General features: G+C 44.6%; 1 protein-coding gene across 7 annotated transcripts in view; it reads left to right on the forward strand.

Annotated features, from left to right (window-relative positions):
• ACACA (acetyl-CoA carboxylase alpha) overlaps positions 1–27,711 on the forward strand; it is a 324,373-nt gene that overhangs the window by 44,692 nt on the left and 251,970 nt on the right. For 4 of the 7 annotated variants that reach the window (XM_031011317.3, XM_055388359.2, XM_031011323.3 and 1 more), the window contains exon 2: positions 26,141–26,187. In XM_031011317.3, the coding sequence (XP_030867177.3) occupies positions 26,141–26,187 (47 nt within the window). Of the gene's footprint in view, positions 1–414; positions 583–6,897; positions 7,042–26,140; positions 26,188–27,711 lie in introns of those variants that run through there. The other 3 variants (XM_055388357.2, XM_063706505.1, XM_031011318.3) reach the window with 3 other exon arrangements.

Raw genomic sequence — 27,711 nt, forward strand, 5'->3', positions numbered from 1 at the left:
AGAGCCCTTTAAAATTTCTCCAGGTATTTTAGTTGTGAGGTGTGTAGGACTTAGAAAGGGATCTTAAAAACATATATATTGGAGGTGTCATGGAGGAAGAAGTTAAGATTTGGTAACTGGCTGAAGTATAGAGACTGGAAGTGTTTGCTATTGGATAAGGAAGGAGTGAGAGCAGAAATGCCATGTGAAAACCCTGTGTCCATGTGAAAACATCGTGGAGAGTCTCTACTATTCATGCTGTCCTTCACTGTGAAATTCTACCTTTCATCATTAGGACCAGACTTATGAAGTGGCCTTCCTGAGGACATTTTCTGACCTTATGGTATGAAGTTCCTTCAGGCTCTTAATTCTGGATAAACTGGAGTGATTAACAAGAGCAAAGAGACATAGTATTCAGATAAGGACTTTGTGTCTTATTTTTCTTTTATATCACAACTGGAGCCACAGTTGTGGGCAAGGCACTGACTTTCTTGATGAATTCTGTCCATCTGTAAAGCAGCTATATATCCCACTGGAGGCTTTGCCTCTCAGAGACAACGTGAAGACGGATAAGCAGGCATCAGGAGCAGAGTGGCCTCTCAGGTACAGAGCTAATCTTTATTTCAGTCAATGAAGCGCTTACTAATAGAAATACCTAGTCCTACTTTGAAGAGCTATAAAAGGGGGTAGCAAACTATAAGAGATGGTCTCTGCCTTCAGGATTTAACTGGAGAGCTAAAACCAGTATGCAGACAAAAAAAAATATCCTAATTAAATTCTGAACTGTGGGCCAGGCATGGTGGCTCACACCTGTAATCCCAGCATTTTGGGAGGCAGAGGTGGGAGGATCATTTGAGGTCAGGTGTTTGAGACCAGCCTGGCCAACATAGTGAGACCCTGTCTCTGCCGGAAATACAAAAATTGGCTGGGCATGGTAGCACATACCTGTGATTCCAGCTACTCGGGAGGCTGAGGCAGGAGAATCACTTGAACCCGGGAGGCGGAGGTTGCAGTGATCTGACAGCACGCTATTGAACTACAGCCTGGGAGACAGAGCGAGACTCTGTCTCAAAAAAAAAATTCTGAACTGTGTGGTATGACCATATTGCTACAAGAATTCAAAGGAGAGAGAGATCAGTGAAAGCTGGAGAAGTAAGAGAAATCTTGGAGAAAATGGGACTTCCAAGGACTAGAAAGATTCAGAAAAATAGGAGAAAAGTTGGACAAGTCTGCCACCATAAACAAAGGTATAAGGATAAGAATAAGCATGGCAAGTGCCAGAAGCCAGATTAAAGTATAACTATTGGTGGTCAGCAGGAAATAATATCCCAATAATTCCTCTATTCTCTGTCCTAAAGATTGATCACTGACCTTGTTATCTACGAATTTGGATTCATGTTCAGACAGCCCCAGGACAGGGGGCTCTTCATGGTTCTATTTTCTTTTCTTTTTCTTTTTTCTTTTTTTTTTTTTTTTGAGACGGAGTCTCTCTCTGTCTCCCAGGCTGGAGTGCAGTGGCCTGTTGGCTCACTACAACCTCTGCCTCTCCGGTTCAAGCGATTCTCCTGCCTCAGCCTCGTAAGTAGCTGGGATTATAGGTGCCCGCCACCATGCCAGGCTGATTTTTGTACTTTTACTAGACATGGGATTTTGCCACGTTGGCCAGCCTGGTCTCGAACTCCTGACCTCAGGTGATCTGTCCGTCTTGGCCTCCCAAAGTGTTGGGATTACAGGTGTGAGCCACCATGCCTGGACTCTTTTCTTTTTTTTGAGATGGAGTCTTGCTTTGTTGCTCAGGCTGGAGTACAGTGGTGCAATCTTGGCTCACTGCAACCTCTGTCTCCTGGGTTCAAGTGATTCTGCTGCCTCAGTCTCCCAAGTAGCTGAGACTACAGGCACGTGCCACCATACCCAGCAATTTTTTTATTTTTTATTTTTATGTTTTGGACAGAGTCTCACTCTGTCACCCAGGCTAGAGTGCAGTGGCACGATCTCAGCTCACTGCAACCTCTGCCTCCTGGGTTCAAACAATTCTCCTGCCTCACCTCCTGAGTAGCTGGGATTACAGGCGCCTGCCACCATGCCCAGCTAATTTTTTGTATTTTTAGTACAGACAGGGTTTCACCATATTGGCCAGGCTAGTCTTGAACTCCTGATCTCAGGTGATCCACCCGCCTCGTCCTCCCGAAGTGCTGGGTTTACAGGCATGAGCCACCATACCCTGCCGCAAATTTTGTATTTTTAGTAGAGACAGGGTTTCACTATGTTGGCCAGGCTGGTCTAGAACTCCTGACCTCGGGTGATCCACCTGCCTTGTGCTCCCAAAGTGCTGGGATTATAGGCGTGAGCCACCATACCCAGCCCATGGTTCTATTTTCTATTAAGGCACTTTGTTTCCTCCCTTGATTCAACTCAAACCTGACTTGAGAGACTTTCTTGTCCTAAGAGTGACAGGTATTGAAGGCCTTGTTGTTCAACAGAGACTCTGGTACACAAAGAGGGGAACAATAATGATAAATCTTAAACGACTGTTCTCAAACTTTAGGGTGATTAATTATTAGGGATGCTTTAAAAAAAGAAAAAGTCGGCCAGGTCCAGTGGCTCACGCCTGTAATCCCAGCACTTTGGGAGGCCAAGGTGGGTGGATCACGAGGTCAGGAGTTTAAGACCAGCCTGACCAACATGGTGAAGCCGCGTCTCTCCTAAAAATACAAAAATTAGCTGGGCATGGTGGCACGCGCCAGTAATCCCAGCTACTTGAGAGGCTGAGGCAGAAGAATCGCTTGAACCCGGGAGGTGGAGGTTGCAGTGAGCCGAGATCGTGCCACTGCACTCCAGCCTGGGTGACAGAGCGAGACCGTCTCAAAAAAAAAAAAAAACAAAAAACAAAAAGAAAAAGAGAAAAAGTCAACCAGGTGTGGTGGCATGTCCCTGTAGTCCCAGCTACTTGAGAGGCTGAGGTGGCAGGATCGCTTGAGCCCAGGAGTTGAGGCTGCAGTGAGTAGTTGTGATTAAAAAAAAAAAAAAAAGGGCTGGGAATCTGCATTTTTAACAAGCACCCTGGTGGTTTTGTTTTTTTTTTTTTTGAGACGGAGTCTCCCTCTGTCGCAAGGCTGGAGTGCAGTGGCGCGATCTCAGCTCACTGCAAGCTCCGCCTCCCGGGTTCGCGCCATTTTCCTGCCTCAGCCTCCGGAGTAGCGGGGACTACAGGCGCCCGCCACCACATCTGGCTAATTTTTTGCGTTTTTAGTAGAAACGGGGTTTCACCATGTTAGCCAGGATGGTCTCGATATCCTGACCTCGTGATCCACCCGCCTCGGCCTCCCAAAGTGCTGGGATTACAGGCGTGAGCCACCGCGCCTGGCGCACCCTAGTGTTTGTTTCATCAGGTGGTCAGTGGGACATGCTTTGAGAAACGATGCCCTAATCTAAATATTTGACCGAAAAATGCCAAATGAAGCTGTCTGGACAGTGGCGCATATAATGTTTATATATATCTGGGTTTATCAATTTTTGAGAATTTATCTTTTCTCATCTATGGCTATTACAAATTCATATGGCTATCATCTAAAGAGTGTGACACAGACACTCTGTTTTAATGTGCTCGTTTTGTCTTCTTAAATAGACTATAATCACCTTGAAGACAGGGACCTCTCATACTTTTCTGACTTTACCCACAGGAAGATAAGAAAGCAACTTTAAGGTTGGAAGGTAGCTTGGATGCTCAGGATGAGTCCCTAATACCTTTACATCACCTTGAAAACCCTGGAAGTCATATATTTGGGATTTTGTATTCGTTTTATAGGGCTGTTATAGCGAAGTACCACAAACTGGTGGCTTAAACAACAGAAATGCATTTCCTCAGTTCTGAAGGCTAGAAGTCCAAGATTAAGGTGTCAGCAGTTAGTTTTTTTCTGATATTTTCTCCTTGGCTTGTACATGGCCATGGATGCCCTATGTCTTCATATGTGTGTCTGTGTCCTCGTCGCCTCGTCTTATAAGGAGGACAGTCATACTGGATTAGGGCCCACCCTTATGACCTCATTTTAATTTAATTACCTCTATAAAGACTTTGTCTCCAAATATACTCACATTCTGAGGTATTAGGGGTTAGGACTTCAACATATGAATTTTGGGATACAATTCAGCCCATAACAGACCTCTAGTATCAGCTTCTAGAAATTTACCACTCATCCTTCTCTTCCATTTGTTAGTCTCATATAGTAAGTTCTCTCCACCCTTTGGTTCTCCTCCTCCGCCTCTTACAGACATAATAGCTTGTGTAGCAATAACTCATGGAGCAGCTCTAAAGAACCTACAGTAGGGATGGGCAGGTTGTGGCATGCACCAAACACCATAACACTCAGGGGTTGCCGAAACTCCAGTTGTACTGTCTTAAAGACACAGCTCTTTGCTCATTCTCTGCCCAGCTGTCTTAGCATTTGGTGATAACAATTAGATTATTAGATCCTCTGTAAGTGACCTTGGTATCGTAACTCATCCTTCCTTAATTACTTTTTTTTTCACTGTAGCTTCTATTAGGACTTTCTTTGGCCAGTTCTTTAGAAAGCTCAATTATTTAAAATAATCAGTGAGGTCAAAAGCAGGACATGCAGGCGCTGGCTGAAATTTCACCTAAGGACAGTTTTTGAGGGTAAATCCCTGGTTTTGCAGAGCTCGTAAAGCTGGTAAACAGCAACACCATTAAGAATCCTGGGGAGACTTGGCGTGGTGGCTCACACTTGTGGCCAGCACTTTGGGAGGCCAAGGTGGGCGGATCACGAGGTCAAGAGATCGAGACCATCCTGGCCAACATGGTGAAACCCTGTCTCTACTAAAAATACAAAAATTAGCTGGACTTGGTGGTTTGTGCCTGGAGTCCCAGCTATTCGGGAGGCCGAGGCAGGAGAATGGCTTGAACCTGGGAGGCGGAGGTTGCAGTGAGCTGAGATTGCACCACGGCACTCCAGCCTGGGCGACAGAGCGAGACTCCATCTCAAAAAAAAAAAAAAAAAAGAATCCTGGGGAAAGAATTCCTATTACTTAAGAGGATCTAGGAAAGATAAAAGAAAAATAAGAGGCAACCGCATGGTTTTTAGTTCTTTTAAAGTCACTCCCTTCATGTCAGCTTCAGAGACTGCTGTTATGGAAAGGCAAGGCTTCCCTCTTCCCAGGCCATTTTTTTCGGTGAGTCAAATCAAACATCTTACTAAACCAGGAAGTCTTGCCCAATTATCTTTTTCCTCCCACTACATTTGTCCAACTGATTGATACATTAGTGATATAATTATTGTGAAATATGAATCCCTGTTCTGTAAAGTCCACATCTTCTTTCCTAAGTTCTCTGCTTCCAATCCCTGTTATTTAATTAACTTATTTATTTAGAGATGGGGTCTTTTTACCTTGCCAGTGCTGGGGTGCAGTGGCTATTCACAGGCGCAGGCACAGTACACTACATATAGCCTTGAACTCCTCGCCTCAAGCCATCCACCCACCTCAGCCTTCTGAGTAGGTGGGACTACAGTCCAGGTACGTGCCACTGTGCTTGACCCTATTATTTTAAAAATGGGTTGATAAATTCTTAGGGAAGCCCCACTTAGTGGGATTATGAGGGCTCCTAGATAAATATTGTTCCTTGTTGACCAATCTTTCCCTCTTTCTGCCTCAGCTTCCGCCAAGAACTTCTTACCTGGGCATGTATTTCTATCCTATTCACTTTTTACTCTCTGGCGTAGAACTTCTTCCTACCCAACTGTCATCCTCTGCCCCTCTCCTGGCCTTCCTCACAAGTTTGTAAGCATTAAAAAGGTGCGCTGCATGCTTCATTAAATTCCTCCTTGGGAGGGCTGAGTTCACCGTTCTTCTCAAGTGCAATTTTCTCCAAGTTTCTTCCCTACGCAATGTTTGTATTGTGTTGGGACCCCTTCCAGTTATTATTAATTTTCAACACACAGCTACCATGAAAGTCTTGCTATGAAGTAACTGGCAAAACTAGAGACACCGACTGGCTTCCTCTCAAAGGCTCGGCGTGCCCACAGTGGAGGACGGGAAGCATTCTCCAATCCGAAAAGTCTGGAACGCTGTGGCAACTATTTTGCTCAGGGCAGGCGGAAGACGGTGGTTCTTTGGTACATTCCCCTTCTTACTGAGCTTCGTTTATTGAGGCTTCTCCTCAACACGCCAGGATCCAGCATGTATAACACCTTCGGAGTGGGCTGTCTCGGGGCTGAGGAGCGAAACGGGGGGCTGGTTATGGAGTTCCAGCATCGGGTTACTTAGCTCGCCCGGACTTGGAAACCAGCCAGCGTGATGAGGACAGGTAGTGGACGCGATTGCCCACCCCTTGTTAATGTGTTAGGATTAAACAGACAATTAAACGGGCCCGCACACCGCCTGCCCCATTCAAGCCCGCCTTAATTCTGGGTTCCCTTTCCCCCCCTCTACAGGCCGGCTAGTCCTGGCCCCTCACTTGGGACGCCTCTGTCCCTGATGCGAGGCGCATGCGGGACCGCTTCCCCCACTCCCCTCTCCGCCAGGAGGAGAAGCCGAGGGGTTGGCCCCGTACCCGGCTGTGGCAGAAGGGGCCGCGAAGGCCTGGCCAGGGGCGCCACGACTGCCCAGGGCCCGCCCGCGGCCCGCCCGCCCTCTAGCCGCTCGCCCCCGAATGGCAGATCCGCGCTCGGACCATCGGCATCGCCTCACATCGCTCCGCCCCGCGCCGCCCTCCCATTGGCTGCCGCTGAGCCCTCGGGCCCGCGCCTCTCCCCCCGGCGGCCCTGGCAGCGCCGCAGCCCGGAGCGGGGTCGGAGGTGAACGGCCTGGAGTAACCCCGGACGTAGTCACCTCATGGAGCTCGCCGGCTGAGGTGGGAGGCAGGGGCGGGGCGGGGCGGGGCGGGGGCGGGTCAGGCCCCTGAAGCCCCGCCCCTTCTCCGTGTGCCGGGCCGGCCTGGTGCTGCGCGCCTGTCAGCCATCGCCGGAGCCGCCGGCGTCTCCTCCCGCCCAGCGGTTCCTCCACGCAGGGGCTCCGGAATCGCCCGACCGCACACGTTGCCACCCTGAGGTGAGCTGAGGGCCGGCCCAGAACCTGTGACCGGGGACCTGGAGAAACTGGGGCCAAGGGAGGGGCGGCGGCAGGCAGGGGGCCGCCTCCCAGCCTCCGCTCACCCGCACGCGGCCTGGGATCCACACTATCCAGACCCGGTGCCGGGCAGCCCAGCCCTTCCCGCAGCTCTGAGGCCTTGAGGTCCCCTCCCTAGAGACATGGAGAGGTCTGGGGTCTCGGGAGGTGGGAATTCAGATCCCGGAACTGGGAGGCGTACAGTTCAGGACTCCTCTAGGAAGGGGCTGGAGTTTCTGCCTGGAGCTCGCCCGCCACCCCTCCTGCCCAGCTCCAGCGTGGTCTGATTCCTTCCAGACCCCTATCCAATCCGATTCTGGGCTCGGGAGAGGGAGAAGACCACGTGGGAAGGGGGCGTTGCGGGTTGGGTCTGATTGCATTGAAAGTCCTTTCTCTCTTGCAGAGTGAGGTGTGGGTTGCAGACCGCACTTGCTCTCTCCGTGCCTTTGTATCGTGGCGAGAGCCAGGGCCAGGCAGGTTGTCTCTGCCAGTTCCTGTTCCCAGGATTTTATTATGTTCTCTGCGAGGGACATAGTAAATGTACATGCCTTTTGTTACTCTCCTCGTTTGCCATGCTGATCAAGGGAAGTTACTGGAAATAGGACGTAGGAAGCTGATGTGAAGCTAATGATTTCACAGGAAAATGTGCGTGAAGGTCCTGCCCGGATCGGGGCCAACATTATTTTGGATTTGGGAGTGGGAGAGTGGACACTAATGGACACTTGAAATCACCTCTAAAAATCAGGGACTTCGTGTAGGCCTTGTGGGTTTTATAGAGACATTTAAGAATATAACTGCTCAGGAGAAATAGTTTAATTTCAGATATTTTTGTTTGGAGGTTTAAGACTGGAATTAAAAAAAAGACCCTAGGCCTTCCTGATTCCGTTTCTACTTAAGCGATGTTTCAGTAATTTCCTAATGTGTGGATTAACCTAATAACCACATCTTCAGTCTCAGAAGTTTATTTCCTTGGATTTTCTCTCTCTTTCCATTCATTTTTTCCCTCCCAATTCGGTAGTATAGATTGAGAAGCATGCTTTCTTTGGTTACATGGTCTTTTCTCCCTCAGCAGGGAAGAATACTCATATTTGTCCCTTCTTGAGGGGGATGCCCTGGATGTCTGTGATGAGAAGGATTTCTGTGGTGCTTATTTGACAGGCACTTTTCAGAAAAGCATTGTGGCCTAATAGAGCAGGACCACAGTTTACCTGTCCAGATAGATGCCTGCTTGCTACAAATAGCAAGTTTCTTCCCACTTCTCTTGCCTCAGTTTCTTCATTTCTCAGTAAAACTGAATGCATAACAGGAGGACTGATGTGAACCCAAGAATATTAAACATTTTAAAGTGGGCATATGAAAGATGCCAAAGGTAAAGTATTAATTTATGAAGCCATCTGTGTTTACTAGTGTTGTAGAATTTTGTTGTTGTTGTTTTGTTTGTTTGAGATGGAGTCTTGCTCTGTCACCCAGACTGGAGTGCAATGGTGCGATCTCGGCTCACTGCAACCTTCGTCTCCTGGTTTCAAGAGATTCTCCTGCCTCAGCCTCCCGAGTAGCTGGGATTACACGCGTGCGCCACTACGCCTGGCTAATTTTTGTATTTTCAGTAGAGACAGGGTTTCACCATGTTGGCCAGGCTGGTCTCCAACTCCTGACCTCAGGTGATCCACCCTCCTCGGCCTCCCAGAGTGCTGGGATTATAGGCATGAGCCACCACGCCAGGCTTGTTTTGTTTTGATTTACCAGTGCATAATAGAAATACATCAAGCATAAGATTAAATTGCTTTTTAAAAAGGAAGTCTTGGGAAATGGTGGCATTTATCTTAGTGAATTTATAGTTCAATAACTAGGTAATGCTGAAGATCTGGTATTGTGAAAGCCAGCCTCAGAGAACGCTCTCTCATCTGATGTTGACCTCTCTAAAGTGCTGTGAACAGGTTCAGGTGTAGATCACTATGTAACATTATTTCCTTTGCAGTCAATGACTAGGAAAATTTTTATACCTGTCACGTGGACTGGTTTAACAGGTTTAGGGCTAGTGTTTTTCTTTCTTTAAAATCTTTTTTTCCTTTAATTGGATGGCTAATATCCTAATAGTCTTAGTTGAGGAAAGAAGTAAATTAAAATACAAACTGTGGAATAATGCATTAGAAATTAGTATTTTCAACTGTGGGAGGAGAAGAGAATCCTTCTGTAATTCAGAAAAAAAAGTTATGTCATTATCTAACATGTTCTTAAAGATTAATAATTATAGAAGCTGCTGGGAGCGGTGGCTCACTCCTGTAATCCCAGCACTTTGAGAGGCCGAGGCTGGCGAATCACGAGGTCTGGAGATCGACACCATCCTGGCTAACACAGTGAAACCCCGTTTCTACTAAAAATACAAAAAATTAGCCGGGCGTGGTGGTAGGCACCTGCAGTCCCAGCTACTCGGGAGGCTGAGGCAGGAGAATGGCATGAACCTGGGAGGCAGAGCTTGCAGTGAGCTGAGATTGTGCCACTGCACTCCAGCCTGGGTGACAGAGTGAGACTCCGTCTCAAAAAAAAAAAAAAAAAAAATAATAATTATAGGAGCTATGTGTCAAGCACCTTTCCAAACCCGTAAAACAGTAAGATTACAAAAAAGTGAATAAACAGTAGAGACTCATTGGCTAAAAAATTCCTATTAACTATTGAGATAATTACCATTAATCTTATACTTTAACAGATTATTAACAGATTATTAACTGGTTTTTTGTTTGTTTCAATTTAATTTTATTTTATTATTTTTTGGAGTTGGAGTCTCGCTCTTTTGCCCATGATCTCGGCTCACTGCAACCTCCACCTCTCAGGTTCTAGCAATCCTGCCTCACCCCCCTGAGTAGCTGAGACTACAAGGTGCGCGCCACAATGCCCGGCTAATTTTTCGTATTTTTAGTAGAGATGGGGTTTCGTCGTGTCGGCCAGGCTGGTCATAAACTCCTGACCTCAGGTGATCCACCCTCCTCATCCTCCTAAAGTGTTGGGATTACAGGCGTGAGCCACCGCATCCGGCCTCCATTTTATTTATTTATTTATTTATTTATTTATTTGAGACAGAGTTTCACTCTTGTTGCCCAGGCTGGAGTGCAATGATAGGATCTCGGTTCACCGCAACCTCTGCCTCCCGGGTTCAAGCGATTCTCCTGCCTCAGCCCCCCGAGTAGCTGGGATTACAGGCATGTGCCACCACGCCTGGCTAATTTTTTTGTATTTTTAGTAGAGATGGGGTTTCTCCATGTTGGTCAGGCTGGTCTCGAACTCCCGACCTCGGATAATCTGCCTCAGCCTCCCAAATTGCTGGGATTACGGGCGTGAGCCACCGCGCTTGGCTATTTTATTTTATTTTGTTGAGACAGAGTCTCACTCTGTCACCCAGGCTGGAGTGCAATGGTGTGATCTTGGCTCACTGTGACCTCCACCTCCCATATGCAAGCGATTCTCCTGCCTCACCCTCCCGTGTAGCTTGGATTACAGGCGCCTGCCACCACGCCTGGCTGATTTTTGTATTTTTAGTAGAGACGGGGTTTCACTGTGTTGGCCAGCCTGGTCTTGAACTCCTGACCTTGTGATCCACCCACTTCGGCCTCCCAAAGTGCTGGGATTACAGGTGTGAGCCACTGCGCCTGGCCACTTTATTTTTTATGTATTTATTTATTTTTTTTGGAGATGGAGTCTCACTTTGTCACCCAGGCTGGAGTGCAGTGGTGTGATCTCGGCTCACTGCAACCACCGCCACCCGGGTTCAAGCAATTCTCCTGCCTCAGCCTCCCAAGTAGGTGGGATTACAGGCGCATGCCACCATGCCTGGCTAATTTTTGTATATTAATAGAGATGGGGTTTCACCATATTGGCCAGGTTGTTCTCTAACTGACGTCAGGTAATCTGCCCGCCTCGGCCTCCCAAAGTGCTGGGATTACAGGCATGAGCCACTGCGCCTGGCCTTTATTTTTAAGTGTTTTTGATTTATTATTTTTTTAGAGATTCTCTCGCTGTGTCACCCAGGCCGGATGGAGTGCAGTGACGTGATCATTGCTCATTGCAGCCTCAACCTGGGCTCAAGCAGTCCTCCACCTTACCTTCTGGAGTAGCTGGGACTGCAGGTGTACACCACTGTGCCCAGCTAATTTTAAATTTTTTTTGTGGGGTGGAGTGGGGGTCTGGCTTTACTGCCCAGACTGGTCTCGAACCCCTGGCTTCAAGTGATCCTCCGACTTCAGCCTCCCAAAGTGTTGGGATTATAGGCGTGAGCCATTGCACTCAGCCTGTTTCTTTAATTTTAAAAAACTGTAATGAGTACTGTATTCGCTTGAATCTAATGGACTATTTGAAGGTGATATTAAACAGGTAAGAAACTATGACAAATAGTGTCATAAGGATGTTGCACTTACACTGTATAAATCTGATTGATATGGCATTAATTCTTATGAGTTTAGCTGGCCAATCTCAGTTAAGTGTTCTCTAATGATGCAGTTCTCTTACTAATTTGTTACTTTTTCAAGTTACCATTGGGCTGTCTAGTCTTAGGATGTTTAAGGAGGCAAGTGAAAAGTGGCTTCAGCAAGGGCTATTCAGTGCCCTGCCTAAAGGTTGGTGGCCCCAGTTGGTCTTGCCTTCTGATGATGTTGAGACTTAGACTCATTCCATCCTTTTAGCATGCTATACTCATGCTGTTTTATATAAGGAACCACAATAATGTTTACCATTCCATGACATCAGGACTGGAAATTGCATGGCAGTACTATTTATGGAGTGGTTATTTCAGATAGAATAAAATTGTATAAATTATTTTCTTTATTTTGAGACAGGGTCTCTCTCTGTCATCCAGGCTGGAGTGCAGTGGTGCAAACATGGCTCACTACAACCTTGACTTCCTGGACTCAAGCGATCCTCCCACTTCAGCCTCCTGAGTAGCTGGGATTGCAGGCACATGTCACCATGCCTAGCTAATTTTTTAATTTTCTGTAGAGATGAGGTCTCAGTGTAATGCTCAGTCTGGTTTCGAACTCCTAGGCTCAAGCAATCCTCCTGCCTTGGCCTCCCAGAGTTTTGGGATTACAAGTACGAGCCATCATGCCCAGCAAAGTTTGAAAATTCCGAATGAACTCATGAAGTTTAAAAAAACAGACTCAGTTTTGGGGAGTCTTTCTCAAGAAATATAAGGCCTCATTTATGAATATTTGGTTATCCCCTCTGATAGAAATAGAGTATAATACTCATTAATGAAGTTCCTGTAAAATTATCTTCTTTCTTTTTTTTTTTTTTTTTTTTTTTAGACGGAGTCTTGCTCTGTTGCCTAGGCTGGAGTACAGTGACGTGATCTCAGCTCACTGCAACCTCCTTCTCCTGGGTTCAAGTGATTCTCCTGCCTCAGCCTCCTGATTAGCTGGGATTATAGGCGCACACCACCATGCTCGGCTAATTTTTGTATTTTTAGTAGACAGGGCTTCACCGTGTTGGTCAGGCTGGTCTTGAACTCCTGACCTCAAGTGATCCGCCAGCCTTGGCCTCCCAAAGTGCTAGGATTACAGTTGTGAGCCACCGTGCCCAGCCTATCTTCTTTTTTTATAAGCATTTTTCAAATCTGTTCTTAGTTGTGTATATATTTTACACACATGCCAAGATTTGGAATAGTAGGTTGATAGGAGCTTGATTAGTTTTTAAGTTTATTAGGAGTAATATCAGTATATTAGCAGCAAGAAAATGAATCGCTGGGTCCTGTTTTATGCTTTAGCATTTAGTGGTATTCCTGGCCCTGGCAAGGCAAGCTGTTTAATTTTACTTTGATTCTATCTCAAAATTCAATAACTTAATAGAACATTTAGTACTAGAAAGTACCTAAGGGATTTTCTTTTCCAGTTTTCCACTTAATATGAGAGAATATTTTATCTGATGTACGTTTGAAAGTTTCCAACGATAGGCACATCTGGCTTAAGGCATCATGGGGCAACTGATTTTTGGGAGTTCTTCATAATTTTCAACTTAAAACTGCCTCCCTAAAACTGCATAGGATGTTGTAGCTACAAAGGAATTAGGAATTTTTGCTTTAACCTGTAAATGTCTCCAGCATAGATCTCTGTTAGGTAATATAAAGTATAATGCCTTAACACATCCGTAGGACTTGAAGGCAAAAAAAAATAAGCAGTATTTCCTTAAGGAAGAAATTTCTTTTCTGTTTTTTTTTGATAGGGTCTCACTCTGTCGCCCTCACTGGAGTGTGCTGGCACAGTCATGGCTCACTGCAGCCTCACTGCAGCCTCAACCTCTCAGGCTCAAGTGATCCACTCACCTCAGCCTCCCAAGTAGCTGGAACTACAGACACACACCACCATACCTGGCTATTTTTTTTTTTTTTTTTTTTAAATTTTGGTAGAGATGGGGTTGCGTCATGTTGCCCAGGCTGGTCTCAAACTCCTGGGCTCAAGCGATCTTCCTGCCTCGGACTCCCAAAGTGTTGAGATTATACAGCCATGAGCCAGTTCTTTTCCTTGAGACTCTGGTTTTCTCTAAATGCAGCTCTATGAAATAAGATTATGAGCATAAATTAATTCATCCTAGAACTTTCTGAATTCACAAAATGGCATTTTACCTGGAGGCCTCTAAATGTTTCTAGAGGATAATGTTTGAAATAACGACTTAGTTTATGTCTCCTAGTTTTGTAACTCAAATATTCGTTGCAATTCTGATAAAACATGAAGCCTGGCCAGGCATGGTGGCTCACCCCTGTAATCCCAGCACTTTGGGAGGCTGAGGTGGGCAGATCACAAGGTCAGGAGATCGAGACCATCCTGGGTAACATGGTGAAGCCTTGTCTCTACTAAAAAGTTAGCCGAATGTGGTGGCGGGCGCCTGTAGTCCCAGCTACTCAGGAGGCTGAGGCAGGAGAATGGCATGAACCCAGGAGGCGGAGCTTGCAGTGAGCCGAGATCGCGCCGCTGCACTCCAGCCTGGGTGACAGAGCAAGACTCTGTCTCAAAAAAAAAAAAAAAAAAATGCAGCCTGTGAAAGCCTGGTGTTTACACAGCATTGTGAGGCGTTGAGGGTGGTGGATCTAAAACAATTAGAAGAGGCTGGGCACGGTGGCTCACATCCTAGCACTTTGGGAGGCCAAGATGGGAGGATTGCTTGAGGCCAGCAGTACAAGACCAGCCTCATTAACATAGCAAGACCTCCATTTCTCTCCTTTTTGTTGTTTTTGGAAGAGAGGATAACTTTTCCCAGCCTCATCTAGGAGATAACCCAGAGTCAATTACATAGTAACACATATTAAAGAAATAAGTGAATAACATTTCAGTTGTCTGGCTAAATCCTCTGACAGATATAAGATAAGGGATCAGAGTAGCATGGAATTAATTGAGGAAAGCTTCTTATTAAACTTACTTAAAATCTTCAGTTGGTAATACATTCATGTGGTTCAACATTTTATTTTATTTGTTTATTTATTTTTTGAGACAGAGTCTCACTCTTTGTCACCCCAGGCTAGAGTGCAGTGGCAGGATCTTGACTCACTGCAACCTCTGCCTCCTGGGTTCAAGCAATTCTCGTGCCTCAGCCTCCCATGTAGCTGGGATTACAGGCGTGTGCCACCATGCCCAGCTAATTTTTTGTATTTTTAGTAGAGTTGGGGTTTTACCATGTTGGCCAGGCTGGTCTTGAACCCCTGACATCAGGTGATCCTCCGGTCTTGGCCTCCCAAAGTGCTGGGATTACAGGTGTGAGCCACCACACCCAGCCTGTTTCAACATTTTATTTTATATTTTATTTTATTTTTGAGACAATCTTGCTTTGTTGCCCAGGCTGGAGTGCAGCGGTGCGATCTCAGCGCACTGCAGTCTCCACCTCCCAGGTTCAAGCAATTCTCCTGCCTCAGGTTCCTGAGTAGCTGGGATTATGGGCATGTGCCACGCTCCACCACGCCCCTCTAATTTTTGTATTTTTAATAGAGACAGAGTTTTACCATGTTGGCCACGCTGGTCCAGAACTCCTGACCTCAGGTGATCTGCCCACCTCGGCCTCCCAGAGTGTTGGGATTACAGGCGTGGGCCACTGCACCTGGCCTGGTTCAACATTTTAAAAGCACAAAAGGGGGCCGTGTACGTTGGAGTACAATGGCCTGATCTTGGCTCACCACAACCTCCGCCTCCCAGGTTCAAGCGATTCTCCTGCCTCAGCCTCCCGAGTAGCTGGGATTACAGGCATGTGCCACCACGCCCGGATAATTTTGTATTTTTAGTAGAGACAGGGTTTCTCCATGTTGGTCAGGCTGGTCTCAAACTCCCAATCTCAGGTGATCTACCTGCCTCGGCCTCCCAAAGTGCTAGGATTACAGGCGCGAACCACCACGCCCAGTCCGAAACACATTTTTTTGTTTGTTCATTGTTTTGTTTTCGAGACAGGGTCTCGCTCTTTTGCCCATGCTGGAATGCAGTGGTACAGTCACGGCTCACTGCAGCCTCAACCTCCTGGGCTTAGGCGATCTTCCCACCTAAGGGTCCCAAGTAGCTGGGACTACAGGCATGTGCCACCACACCCAGCTAATTTTTTCTGTTTTTTTTTTTTTTTTTTTTTTTTGAGACGGGTTCACTATGTTGCCCAGGCTGGAGTACAGTGGTGCAATTATGGCTCACTGCAGCCTCGACCTCCTGGAATCAAGCAGTCCGCCCATATCAGCCTTCTGTGTAGCTGGGACCATAGGCACGTGCCACTATGCCTAGCTAATTTTTAATTTTTTTATTTTTTATAGAGACGGAGTCTCACTTTGTTGCCCAGCCTGGTCTTGAACTCCTGAGCAGTTGTAATGCCTCAGCCTCCGAAAGTGTTGGGATTACAGGTGTGAGCCACTGTGCCTAGCCTGTTGTATACTTCTATTGCATCACATCCAGTGATGCACACACAGAGTAAACCACACACACATCATACAAGGATGTCAGTTTTTCCTAATATTGGTGATATTTAGTTTGAATACTTAGTTAAGATGGTATCCATCAGATTTCTCCATTGTAAAAATACTTTTCCCTTTTGTAATTAATATGTAAGAATATGGCCAGGTGCAGTGGCTCATGCCTGTAATCCCAGCACTTTGGGAGGCTGAGGCAGGCGGATCACTTGAGGTCAGAAGTTCGAGACCAGCCTGGCCAACGTGGTGCAATCCTGTCTCTATTGAAAATACAAAAAAACTAGCTGGGTGAGGTGGTGGGTACCTATAATCTCAGCTACTTGGGATGCTGAGGCAGAAGAATTGTTTGAACCTGGGAGGCGGAGGTTGCAGTGAGCTGAGATCTGGCCATTGCACTCCAGCCTGGGCAACAGAGCGAGACTCTGTCTCAAAAAAAAAAAAAAGCTACACACACACACACACACACACACACACACACATATGTAAGATATATATATATGTAAGATACATCTTATATACGTATATATGTAAAATATATGTAAGATATATCTTATCTATATGTAAGATGTATGTATATATAATATATATTATATATATGTTTTTTATATATATATATATATATGTAAGAATATGTTGTTTTCACTGAGCATGGTGGCTCATGCCTGTAATCCCAGCGCTCTGGGAGGCCGAGGCAGGTGGATTGCTTGAGGACAGGAGTTAGAGACCAGCCTGGCCAATGTGGCAAAACCTCATCTCTACTAAAAATATAAAAATTAGCCATGTGTTGGGGCACACGCCTGTAATCCCAGTTACTTGGGAGGCTGAGGCACGATAATTGCTTGATTCCGGGAGGTGGAGGTTGCAGTGAGCGGCGATCACGCCACTGCACTTACATCTGGGCAACAGAGCGAGACTCCATCTCAAAAAATAATAATAATAATAAATAATAAAGAATATGTTGTTTTCTGAAAACCCTTTATCCAATGGTTTTAACATATATTTACGATATTTGCCAACATCAATTATTGCATTGGTGTTTTTTTTTTTTTTTTTGAGACGGAGTCTCACTCTGTCGCCCAGGCTGGAGTGCAGTGGCGCGATCTCGGCTCACTGTAAGCTCTGCCTCCTGGGTTCACGCCATTCTCCTGCCTCAGCCTCCCGAGTATCTGGGACTACAGGCGCTCACCACCACCCCCGGCTAATTTTTTGTATTTTTAGTAGAGACGGGGTTTCACCGTGGTCTCAATCTCCTGATCTCGTGATCCGCCCGTCTCTGCCTCCCAAAGTGCTGGAATTACCGCGCCCGTATAGCATTGGTGTTTGTAAAATGAATTATGTTTTCTAATTGCATCATTCTTGGAGGTAATTATTTTGAGATTTTGCTATCTGAAAATATGTCTTGTCCTCACAATTGATCAGCAACCTATTGTGTCTAAAATTCTAGATTGAAAATAATTTTCCTTCAGAATTTTGAAGGCATTGTTTAATAACCTTCAAGCTTCTGTTGTTATTTCTGATAAGTCTGAAAGGCATTCAAATTCTTGATCATTTGTATGTGAACTTTTTTCTCTCAGGAAGCTTGTAGGATCTTTTCTTGTGTTCAGTTTCTGAAATTTCAGTGATGTGCCTTGGTGTCTCTTTTTATTCATTATGGTAGGCACTTGTTGGGCCTTTTTAATCTGGCAATGACCATGGCAATCTGGCATGATTATCAGATTAAAATTTTTGCCCTTTGTTTTGTTCTTGCTTTTGGGAGCTTCTGTTACTTAGATATGGACCTTCTGAACAGGTTCTCTAATCTTCTTTTTCTCTTCTGTTGTTCATCACTTTAAATATTTTTTTTTTTTTTTTTTGAGAGACAGAGTCTCACTCAGTCACCCAGGTTGGGTACTGCAACCTCTGCCTCCAGGGTTCAAGCAGTTCTGCTGCTTCAGCCTCCCAAGTAGCTGGGATTACAGGCGTGTAGCACCACACCTGGCTAATTTTTGCATTTTTAGTATAGTTGGGGTTTCACCCTGTTGGCCAAGGCTGGTCTTGAACTCCTGACCTCAGGTGATCCTCCCACCTTGCCCTCCCAAAGTGCTAGGATTACAGGCATGAGCCACCGCACCTGGCCCTCTTTGACTTTTTATTCTGATTTGTGAAAGCTTTTCTTTAACCTTATCTTCTGAGTTTTTTCATTGCTGTGATCATATTTTTAGCTTTTAAAAATTCTTTCTTGTTAAAAAATTTTTTTTCTTTCTTTTCTTTTTTTTTTTTTTTTTTACGTAAATAGGGATGGCATTATGCTTTGTTGCTCAGGCCGGTCTGGAACTCCTGGACTCAAGCGACCCTCCTGCCTCAGTCTTCCAAAGTGTTGGGATTACAGGTGCGAGCCGCCGCACCTGGCCTAAAATAGTTATTTTAAAAATATTTCAGACCAGCTGTCGTGACTCACACCTGCAGTCCTAACATTTTGGGAAGTTGAGGCTGGAGGATCGCTTGAGCAGGAGGTTGAGATCAGCCTGGGCAACATAACAAAACCCCGTCTCCACAAAAATCACAAAAAAGCTAGCTGGGTGTGGTAGTGTGTGCGTAGTCCCAGCTACTCAGGAGGCTGAGGTAGGAGGATCACTTGAGCCCTTGTATTAGTCTATTTTCACACTGCTGATAAAGACATACTCGAGACTGGACAATTTACAAAAGAAAGAGGTTTAATGCACTTACTGTGCTATATGGCCAGGGAGACCTCACAATCATGGCGGAAGGCAAGGAGGAGCACGTCATCTTTTACATGGATGGAAGCAGGCAAAGAGAGAGCTTGTGCAGGGAAACTCCTGTTTTTAAAACCATCAGAACTCGTGAGACTTATTCACTAACACAAGAACAGCATGGGAAAGACCCACCCCCAGGATTCGATTACCTCCCACCAGGTCCCTCCCACAACATGTGGAAATTAAAGAGGAGGTTTGGGTGGGGACACAGCCAGACCATATCATTCAGCCGCTGGCCCCTCCCAGATCTCATGTTCTCACATTTCAAAACCAGTCATGCCTTCCCAACAGTCCCTCAAAGTCTTAACTCATTTCAGCATTAACTCAGAAGTCCACAGTCCAGAGTCTCATCTGAGACAAGGCAAGTCCCTTCTGCCTATGAGCCTGTAAAATCAAAAGCAAGTTATTTACTTCCTAGATACAATGGAAATACAGGCATTGGGTAAATGTAGCCATTCCAAATGGGAGAAATTGACCAAAACAAAGGGGCTACAGGCTCCATGCAATTCCATAATCTAGCAGGGCAATCAAATCTTTTTTTTTTTTTTTTTTGAGATGGAGTCTTGCTCTGTCGCCTAGGCTGGAGTGCAGTGGTGTGATCTCGGCTCACTGCAAGCTCCACCTTTCAGGTTCACGCCATTCTCCTGCCTCAGCCTCCTGAGTAGCTGAGACTACAGGCACCCGCCACCACGCCCGGCTAATTTTTTTGTATTTTTAGTAGAGACTGGGTTTCACCGTGTTAGCCAGGATGGTCTCGATCTCCTGACCTCGTGATCCACCTGCCTTGGCCTCCCAAAGTGCTGGGATTACAGGCGTGAGCCACCACACCTGGTCTCAATAGATATTTTTTCTTATCGTTTCCCTCCACCCATCTGCTACCCTCAAGTAGGCAATTGTTAATATCTTACATAGCCATAATACTTTTTTTTTTTTTTTTTTTTGAGAGAGAGTCTTGCTCTGTTGGTCAGGCTGGAGTGCAGTGGCATGATCTCGGCTCACTGCAACCTCCGCCTCCTGGGTTCAAGTGATTCTCCTGCCTCAGCCTCCCGAGTAGCTGAGATTACAGGTGCATGCCTCCATGCCCGGCTAACCATAATACTTTAGTCAAAACTATGAAATTAACATTGGTACAATAGTAACTAAACTATAAAACTGTATTTCCTGGGTTTTTTTTCCTCTAGAGATAGGGTCCCTCTCTGTCACCCAGGCCGCAGTGCAGGGGCTCCATTATAGCTCAATATAATGTGAAACTCCTAACCTCAAGTGATCCTCCTGCCTAGGCTTCCCAAAGTGTTGAGATTACAGGCATGAGCCACCATGCTGGCCTTCTGTAGGTTTTCTTTTTTAGTGATGTGTTTTTCTATTCCGATATTTAATGTAGGATGCCACATTGTATTTAGTGGTCATGTCTCATTAATCTCCCCTGATCTGTGATAGTTTCTTCGTCTTTCCTTTTTTGTAATGGCTTGATGATTTTGAATAGTACTCATCAAGTATTTTATAGAATGTCCCTCAATTCAAATTTGTCTGATATTTTCTCATGATTACACTAGGGTTATGGGTTTTTTGGAAAAATACCGCAGAGGTGAAGTTGCTTTCCCCTCCCCTCGACCCCTGTAGTTTTTAATGGTTTCTTGTTCCCTGTAATCTCTTTTCTTCAAGTTGCATTTTTTTAATCTACAGGTAGTTATTTGTTTTTAGTCTTTCATGTTGAAGTTTTTCTCAGACATCTGGTAATCTTTATTGTCTGTTTATATTTAAGAGGAAGTGTTGAAAGCTGATTAGAAGTGGTTAGCTTACTACAGTGTAATCTGGTTGGGCAACTCAATTAGGGACGTTGATGTTAGTAACTTTAGTTATTTTTCTCTCCTTGAGCTGGTCAGATTCTCCGAAGAAGGATCCTCTAGGCTGGGCACGGTGGCTCACACCTATAATCCCAGCACTTTGGGAGGCCGAGGCAGGTGGATCACGAGGTCAGGAGTTCGAGACCAGCCTGGCCAATATGGTGAAACCCCGTCTCTGCTAAAAATACAAAAATTAGCTGGGCATGGCGGTGCGGGCCTGTAGTCCCAGCTACTTGGGAGGCTGAGGCAGAAGAATCTCTTGAACCTGGGAGGCAGAGGTTGTGGTGAGCCGAGATCATGCCACTGGACTCCAGCCTGGGCAAGAAGGATCCTTTAATCTCTCTCCGGGAAGGTGACGATTAGGGAAAGAGGACTGGAAAATCTTACTCAATATATTGACTTAATTTATTTATTTTCAGTATTGTACCCTGCCCCTTACTGTTGCTGGTATCCCCCAATCTAGAAACCCTCTGTTTAACCCTCTCTAGAGAATAAACCTAAAGTCTCAGGATGGTAGAGCAGCAGGCACCTGACTTCACTAGTTGGGGAGAAAATGTAATGATCTGAAGCTTCGGAAACAATTTCAGCCAATCCTCCTTATTTTCTTTAGCTCTCTTTCACCTCCACTTTCTGAACATTTTGGGGAACCTATGACATAAATTGTGTTGATCGTAAGTTTACCACAGTTGGGCTATGATTCAGTTTTCTTGGGCTTGCCTAGTCATTTATTGCTCTTCTGTCTGCTTTCCAAGAAAATTGTCTTGTTGTCTACCCAGACTTTTTAATTTCTTTTTTGGTCTTTTTGTGGGTTATGCCTTTTTAGTTTTATTTATTTATTTATTTTTATTTATTTTTTTGAGAAGAAGTCTTGCTCTGTCACCCAGGCTGGAATGCAATGGCATGATCTCAGCTCATTGCAGCCTCTGCCTCCTGGGTTCAAGCGATTCTCCTGCCTCAGCCTCCCAGGTAGCTGGGATTATAGGTGCACACCACCACGCCCCGCTAATTTTTGTGTTTTTAGTAGAGACTGGGTTTCACCATGTTGGCCAGGCTGGTCTCGAACTCCTGACCTCAAGCAATCAGCCTGTCTCATCCTCCCAAAGTGCTGTGATTACAGGCGTGAGCTGCCATGCCCAGCCCAACCCACTGTCTTCAGATAGTTTTTGCCATGGTGTCCAGGCTGGTCTCAAACTCCTGGGCTCAAGCCATCCTCTTGCCTCAGCCTCCCAGAATGCTGGGATTACAGGTGTGAACCACCACACCTGGCCTAGAGGTTTTTTTTTCTTTTTAAAAAAATTTTTAAATTTCTTTTTTATTTTTTATCTTTTTATTTTTTTCGTTTATATTTTTTGTGTTTTCAGAGATTATTATACTACTGTAATTGTATATTTAGGTGTCAATAGCCACTTAGCTAGGGACAAATCTTATTTATCTTTGAATAATCAGCATCTGTTTCACTATTTGGAACACAAGTTCTTGTTATTTTAAAATTTAAAACTTGTGGTAAATTAAAATAGTTTTTAAAATAAAATTTTCTGTAATCCTTTTATGAATCACTGAATTAATAACCAAAATCCATTAAAAAATAAATGACAAAGTGAAAAAGGCAAATTCACTTATTGTCTTTGAAAACTTTTTTTTTTTTTTTTTTTTTTTTTGAGACAGAGTCTCACTCTGTCGCCCAGGCTGGAGTACAGTGGTACAATCTTCGCTCACTGCAACCTCTGCCTTCTAGGTTCAAGCAGTTCTCTGCCTCAGCCTCCCAAGTAGCTGGGATTACAGGCACCTGCCACCAGGCCTGGCTAATTTTTACATTTTTAGTAGAGATGGGGTTTCACCATCTTGACCAGGCTGGTCTTGAACTCCTGACCTTGTGATCCACCTGCCTTGGCCTCCCAAAGTGCTGGGATTACAGGCATGAGCCACTGCACCCAGCCTCTTTGAAAACATTTAAGTGAACTTACTATGACTTGAGAGGCAAGGACATGTTGTATAAGCTTGGATACTTTTATCAGTGGCTATGAAAACTAATTGCTGCCTCTTTATTAGAATTGCATGGAAAATACAGTGTAATTTGAGTTCAAGGAGAATATGCTAACTAAATTTGGTAAAATCTGTTGTATTTATTTAGAAAAATATCTCTGGGCCGGCCACAGTGGCTCACGCCTGTAATCCCAGCACTTTGGGAGGCTGAGGCAGGTGAATCACCTGATATCAGGAGTTTGAGACCAGCCTGGCCAACATGGTGAAACGCCGTCTCTACTAAAAATACAAAAATCAGCCAGGTGTGGTGGCATGCATCTGTAATCCCAGCTACTCGGAAGGCTGAGGCAGGAGAATAGCTTAAACTCGGGAGGCAGAGGTTGCATTGAGCTGAGATCGTGCCACTGCACTCCAGCCTGGGTGACAGATTGAGACTCCGTCTCAATAAAAAGAAAAAAAAAAATTTCTGAATGAAATGCAGGCTGACTTTTTTTGTTTTTGTTTTTGAGACAAAGTCTCATTCTGTTGGCCAGGCTGGAGTACAGTGGCACTTCAGCCTCAACCTTCTGGGCTCAAGTGATCCTCCCACTTCAGTCTCCCAAGTAGCTGGGACCATGGGCATGTGCTACCACATCCAGCTTTTTTTTTTTTTTGGTAGAGATGGGGTTTCGTCATATTGCCCAGGCTGGTCTTGAACTCCTGGACTCAAGGGATTCTCCCACCTCAGCCTCCCAAATGGCTGAGATTACAGGCTTGAGCCACCACTCCTGGCCCAGGCTGACTCTTAAATACATTAGCTGTAATTAGCTTTACCACATTTTCAGGAACATAAGGCACAGTTTGGGAGCCTTCTGCAAAAATTTTCAAGAGTCTCCAAATAAAAGCTGAACAATACATTATATTTATAGTGTATATATTTAAAAATATATGTGTGTGTGTACATATATATATATATATATATATTTTTTTTTTTTTTTTTTGAGAGACAGTCTTACTTTGTCCACAGCCTGGAGCGCAGTGGTGCATTCTCGGCTCACTGCAACGTCCGCTTCCTGGGTTCAAGCTATTCTCCTTCCTCAGCCTCCCCAGTAGCTGGGATTACAGGTGTCTGCCACCATGCCTGGCTAATTTTTGTAGTTTTAGTAGAGGCGGGGTTTCACCATGTTGGCCAGCTGTTCTCAAACTCCGAACCTCAAGTCATCTGCCCGTCTTCATCTCCCAAAGTGCTGGGATTACAGGTGTGAGCCACTGCGCCTGGCCACATGATATATTTTTTAAATAAAAGAGAATTTGGCATTGTCAACAATTTTATATAATGAAGAAAATAATTTTTATTTGAGTAGGCAGACTGGATCTGGAAAAAGGCCTTGTTTTAGAACTAAGACAGCAATTATATGAGCCTTCGCCAAAGATCAGCTTCTTTTTTAGTCCTCTTTCTGGAGAAAGAGGTCTTAACCTAATTCAGGGCAGGAGTTTAGGAATCCCAAACCTGTATGGAATGAAAATTTTGCATGAGGGTACATTTTTGTCAAGAAAAGGCCCATAGCTTTCATCAAATTTCCAACAGTTGAGACACTTTTAAGAATCGTTGGTTTATGTACTTAACTGGCTGTCTTTGCTGTCTAGTGAGGTTATAAAGTGGAGGGGGTGAGGGAGTAAGGATTAGTTGTGGCTTTAAGGCTTTTTTTTTCTTTTTTTTTGAGACAGAGTCTTGCTCTGCTGCCCAGGCTACAGTGCAGTGGGGTGATCTTGGCTCACTGCAACCTCCGCCTCTCGGGTTCAAGCGATTCTCCTGCCTCAGCCTCCTGAGTAGCTGGGATTACAGGCACACACCACCACACCTGGCTAATTTTTGTATGTTTAGTAAAGACGAGGTTTCACCATGTTGGCCCAGCTGGTTTTGACTCCTGATCTCAGGTGATCTGCCCATCTTGGCCTCCCAAAGTGCTGGGATTACAGGTGTGAGCCACCACATCTGGCCGCTTTAAGACTTTTTTTTGACACAACTCATAATAAAATGTCATTTACATCATGACCTATATATAACTGAAACAAAAATTTACAAAACTATGGATACTGTCATTAACTATGGTATATCTTAACATTTCCTATCTTATTTCATTTTCAAAATATTGGTTATAACTTGCTAAATTGATTTCTTAATGTTTTGCTGGGTGGTAACCCATAATTTGAAAAACACTGGCCTACTGCATTATAGTTTACAAAATCCTTTCATATATTCTTAGTTTTCACAGCAGTCCCATGAGGTACATATGACCTTCTTTAAACTTAATTAAATTCGTTAATTTATTTATTTTTGAGATAGGGTCTTGCTATGTTGCCCAGGCTGGAGTGCATTGGCTTTTCACAGGTGTGGTCATAGCACACTGTAGCCTCCAGCTCCTGGACTCTAGCACACCTCTGCCTCAGCCTCCCAAGTAGCTGGGACTGTAGGTGCACACTACTGCCCAGAAGACTTTCTTTTTTATTTTTACAGATGAGGAGGCTTGTCTGTTTGATATACAGAGACGTTAAGTGAGCTGTTCAAGTCTGCAGTCACTTGCAATACTTGACAGTCAGAGTTTGAGCTTGATTGGTCCTAGGTTTTAACTCCACCTTCACTGCATCTTTGGTTACATGATCCAAACTTTTTCCTTCCTCTTCTCAGTTGTAGGGAATAATACTAGCTCAGACTGCATAACTGGATAAATCCTAATATTCCTAAATCTTGTCCCTTGTCATTTAGGGGTCCTCTCTTGGAAATTTTAGATTTCCCTACCAGTGTAATAGGTTCTTTCCTTTTGTTTCTTCTCTGCCCTTAACGAGTGGTTCTCAAGCGTGTATTTCCATCAGTGTCAATTAACTGTGGAACTTAAAGTTGATATCCCTGGGTCTCCAGCTGCAATTCTGATTCAGCAGATCTAGGGTGGAGTTTAGACTTTGTAAAATTTTTAAAAGCTCCGCAGGTGATTCTTAAACATAATCAGAGTTGAGAATTTCTACCCTAGATAGATTTAAATTGTCAGGCTTAAGAAGGAAACCGAGGATTTGGGGAGTTGCTAGAGACTCTTTGATCCCTTACAGTTTAGGGACTTAGTATAATGGGCACTCTGTCTTCCACCTGGCTCCCAATCTTTGTGTGTAGGTGTAACCGCTTGTAAACATAATCAGAGCTTAAGTGAATTGTAGAGAATCTAGTGGTTCTCTTCTCCCCACTGCCTCTTTTTTGATGAAATATTAGAAATGAAAATTTTGAAATGTATTCATCGAGTATACAATTGGAAAAGCCACCTTGTGAAATGGTAAGCTTGTTCTATTGTTTAATATTTTCTTAAACAATAGTCTTTATGTAATGTGTTTGATTTACAGAATTGAACAAATAATAAACTGCTGAACTTTGTGCTTTAAGTTAAATAATAGATTTGACCAGTAAAATAGATACTTCATATATTATTACCTTTGTATTATGCTGAGCAAAACAGGAATTGACAAAAGTTTGTTTCTTAAAAAAAAAAAACCTTAAAATCTTTCTCTCTTTTTCTCTCTAGGTCTTTTTGGAAGTGGATATCTACTCAGACAGTAAGAGTTATAAGAGGTCAGTTACAAATAATACTCCTTGTTTTCAATGTGATAAAAATTTTGTTCATGTTGTAAAATATCAAACTGTAGGCTTTTGTGTTAAAAGTTGACTTCCACAAAATAATATAGGCAGATTTAGGGTGGATAACCTGAAGTGAACAAAGAGTCTAACAATGGTACTCAACTGTGTTCTCTCTTTAATTCAGGACTAGAATCAGTGGAAATGGGACAGGCTGTGGAGTAGCTTCTAGAGTGTCTGGACAGCTACTCAGTAATTTTCCATACATGACCTCTCTTTTCTGTTGGTTTGTAGGCTCGTGCCTGGGAAATACTATTCAGTACAGTTGCTGGACAGGCTTTTTAGCTGTTCACACTGAGTTGCCTCCAATCTATGTAACCGTTTAGAGAAGGCTGCCTTCATGGTCTTCTTAGCTAGGAACTTGAAGTTGGCCTTATTGAGACTCTCACTTATTAGCCCAGGAACCGTGTTTTATTAACTCTCTTTTTCTTCTCCCATGGAATCAAAGAATTGTGCCTTGTGGATTTTCTCTTTTGTGTGTGGTCATCTAACTTCAGTCAGACTGCAAGCTAGAATCTGCACCTGAGTGCCTTGCTTTCTTACTTTGTGAAGAAGGCACCCATTATCTTCTGTTAGTTGGGATGGGATTTTATTTTTTGGATCTACTGTTACTTTTAAACTTAACTATTTACTGCTGTAAATGTGAAAGAAATAGGCTTTTTGCTGCTGTAACTTTTGGTGTTCTTCAGTGTGGTCAGTCTGTTGGAACTTTCCCTTCCCTCCCCCTTTCTTTCTTTTTCCCTCCCTTTTACCCCTTTTCCCTCCCTTTTCCCCTTTTCCCTCCCTCTCTGCCTTTTTTCTTCCTTTCTTTTTTTTTTTCTTTTGAGACGGAGGGAGTCTCTGTCACCCAGGCTAGAGTGCAGTGGCGCAATCTCGGCACACTGCAACCTCTGCCTCCTGGGTTCAAGTGATTCTCATGCCTCAGCCTCCCAAGTAGCTGGGATTACAGGTGCCCACCCCCACGCCTGGCTAATTTTTTGTATTTTTAGTAAAGTTGGGGTTTCACCATGTTGGCCAGGCTGGTCTTGAACTCCTGATCTCAGGTGATCCACTCACCTTGGCCTCCCAAAGTGCTGGGTATTACAGGCATTAGCGACTGTGCCTGGCCAAAAATAATGGGAGCCCTTTAAAGGTTTTTTGTTTTTTTTTGTTTTTTGAGACAGAGTCTCGCTCTGTCACCTCCCAGGTTCAAGTGATTCTCCTTACCTCAGCCTCCTGAGTAGCTGGGATTACAGGCATGCGCCTCGCCCGGCTAATTTTTGTATTTTTAGTAGAGATGGGGTTTCACCGTGTTGGCCAGGCTGGTCTCAAACTCCTGACCTCAGGTGATCTACCTGCCTCGGCCTCCCAAAGTGCTGGGATTACAGGCATGAGCCACTGTGCCTGGCCTGTATTTTTAGTAGAGATGGGGTTTCCCCATGTTGGGCAGGCTGGTCTTGAACTTTTTTTAAGACCTAATAT

This window comes from Gorilla gorilla, chromosome 4 (genome assembly GCF_029281585.2).
Source record: "Gorilla gorilla gorilla isolate KB3781 chromosome 4, NHGRI_mGorGor1-v2.1_pri, whole genome shotgun sequence".
In the NCBI taxonomy this organism is placed as follows: domain Eukaryota; kingdom Metazoa; phylum Chordata; class Mammalia; order Primates; family Hominidae; genus Gorilla; species Gorilla gorilla.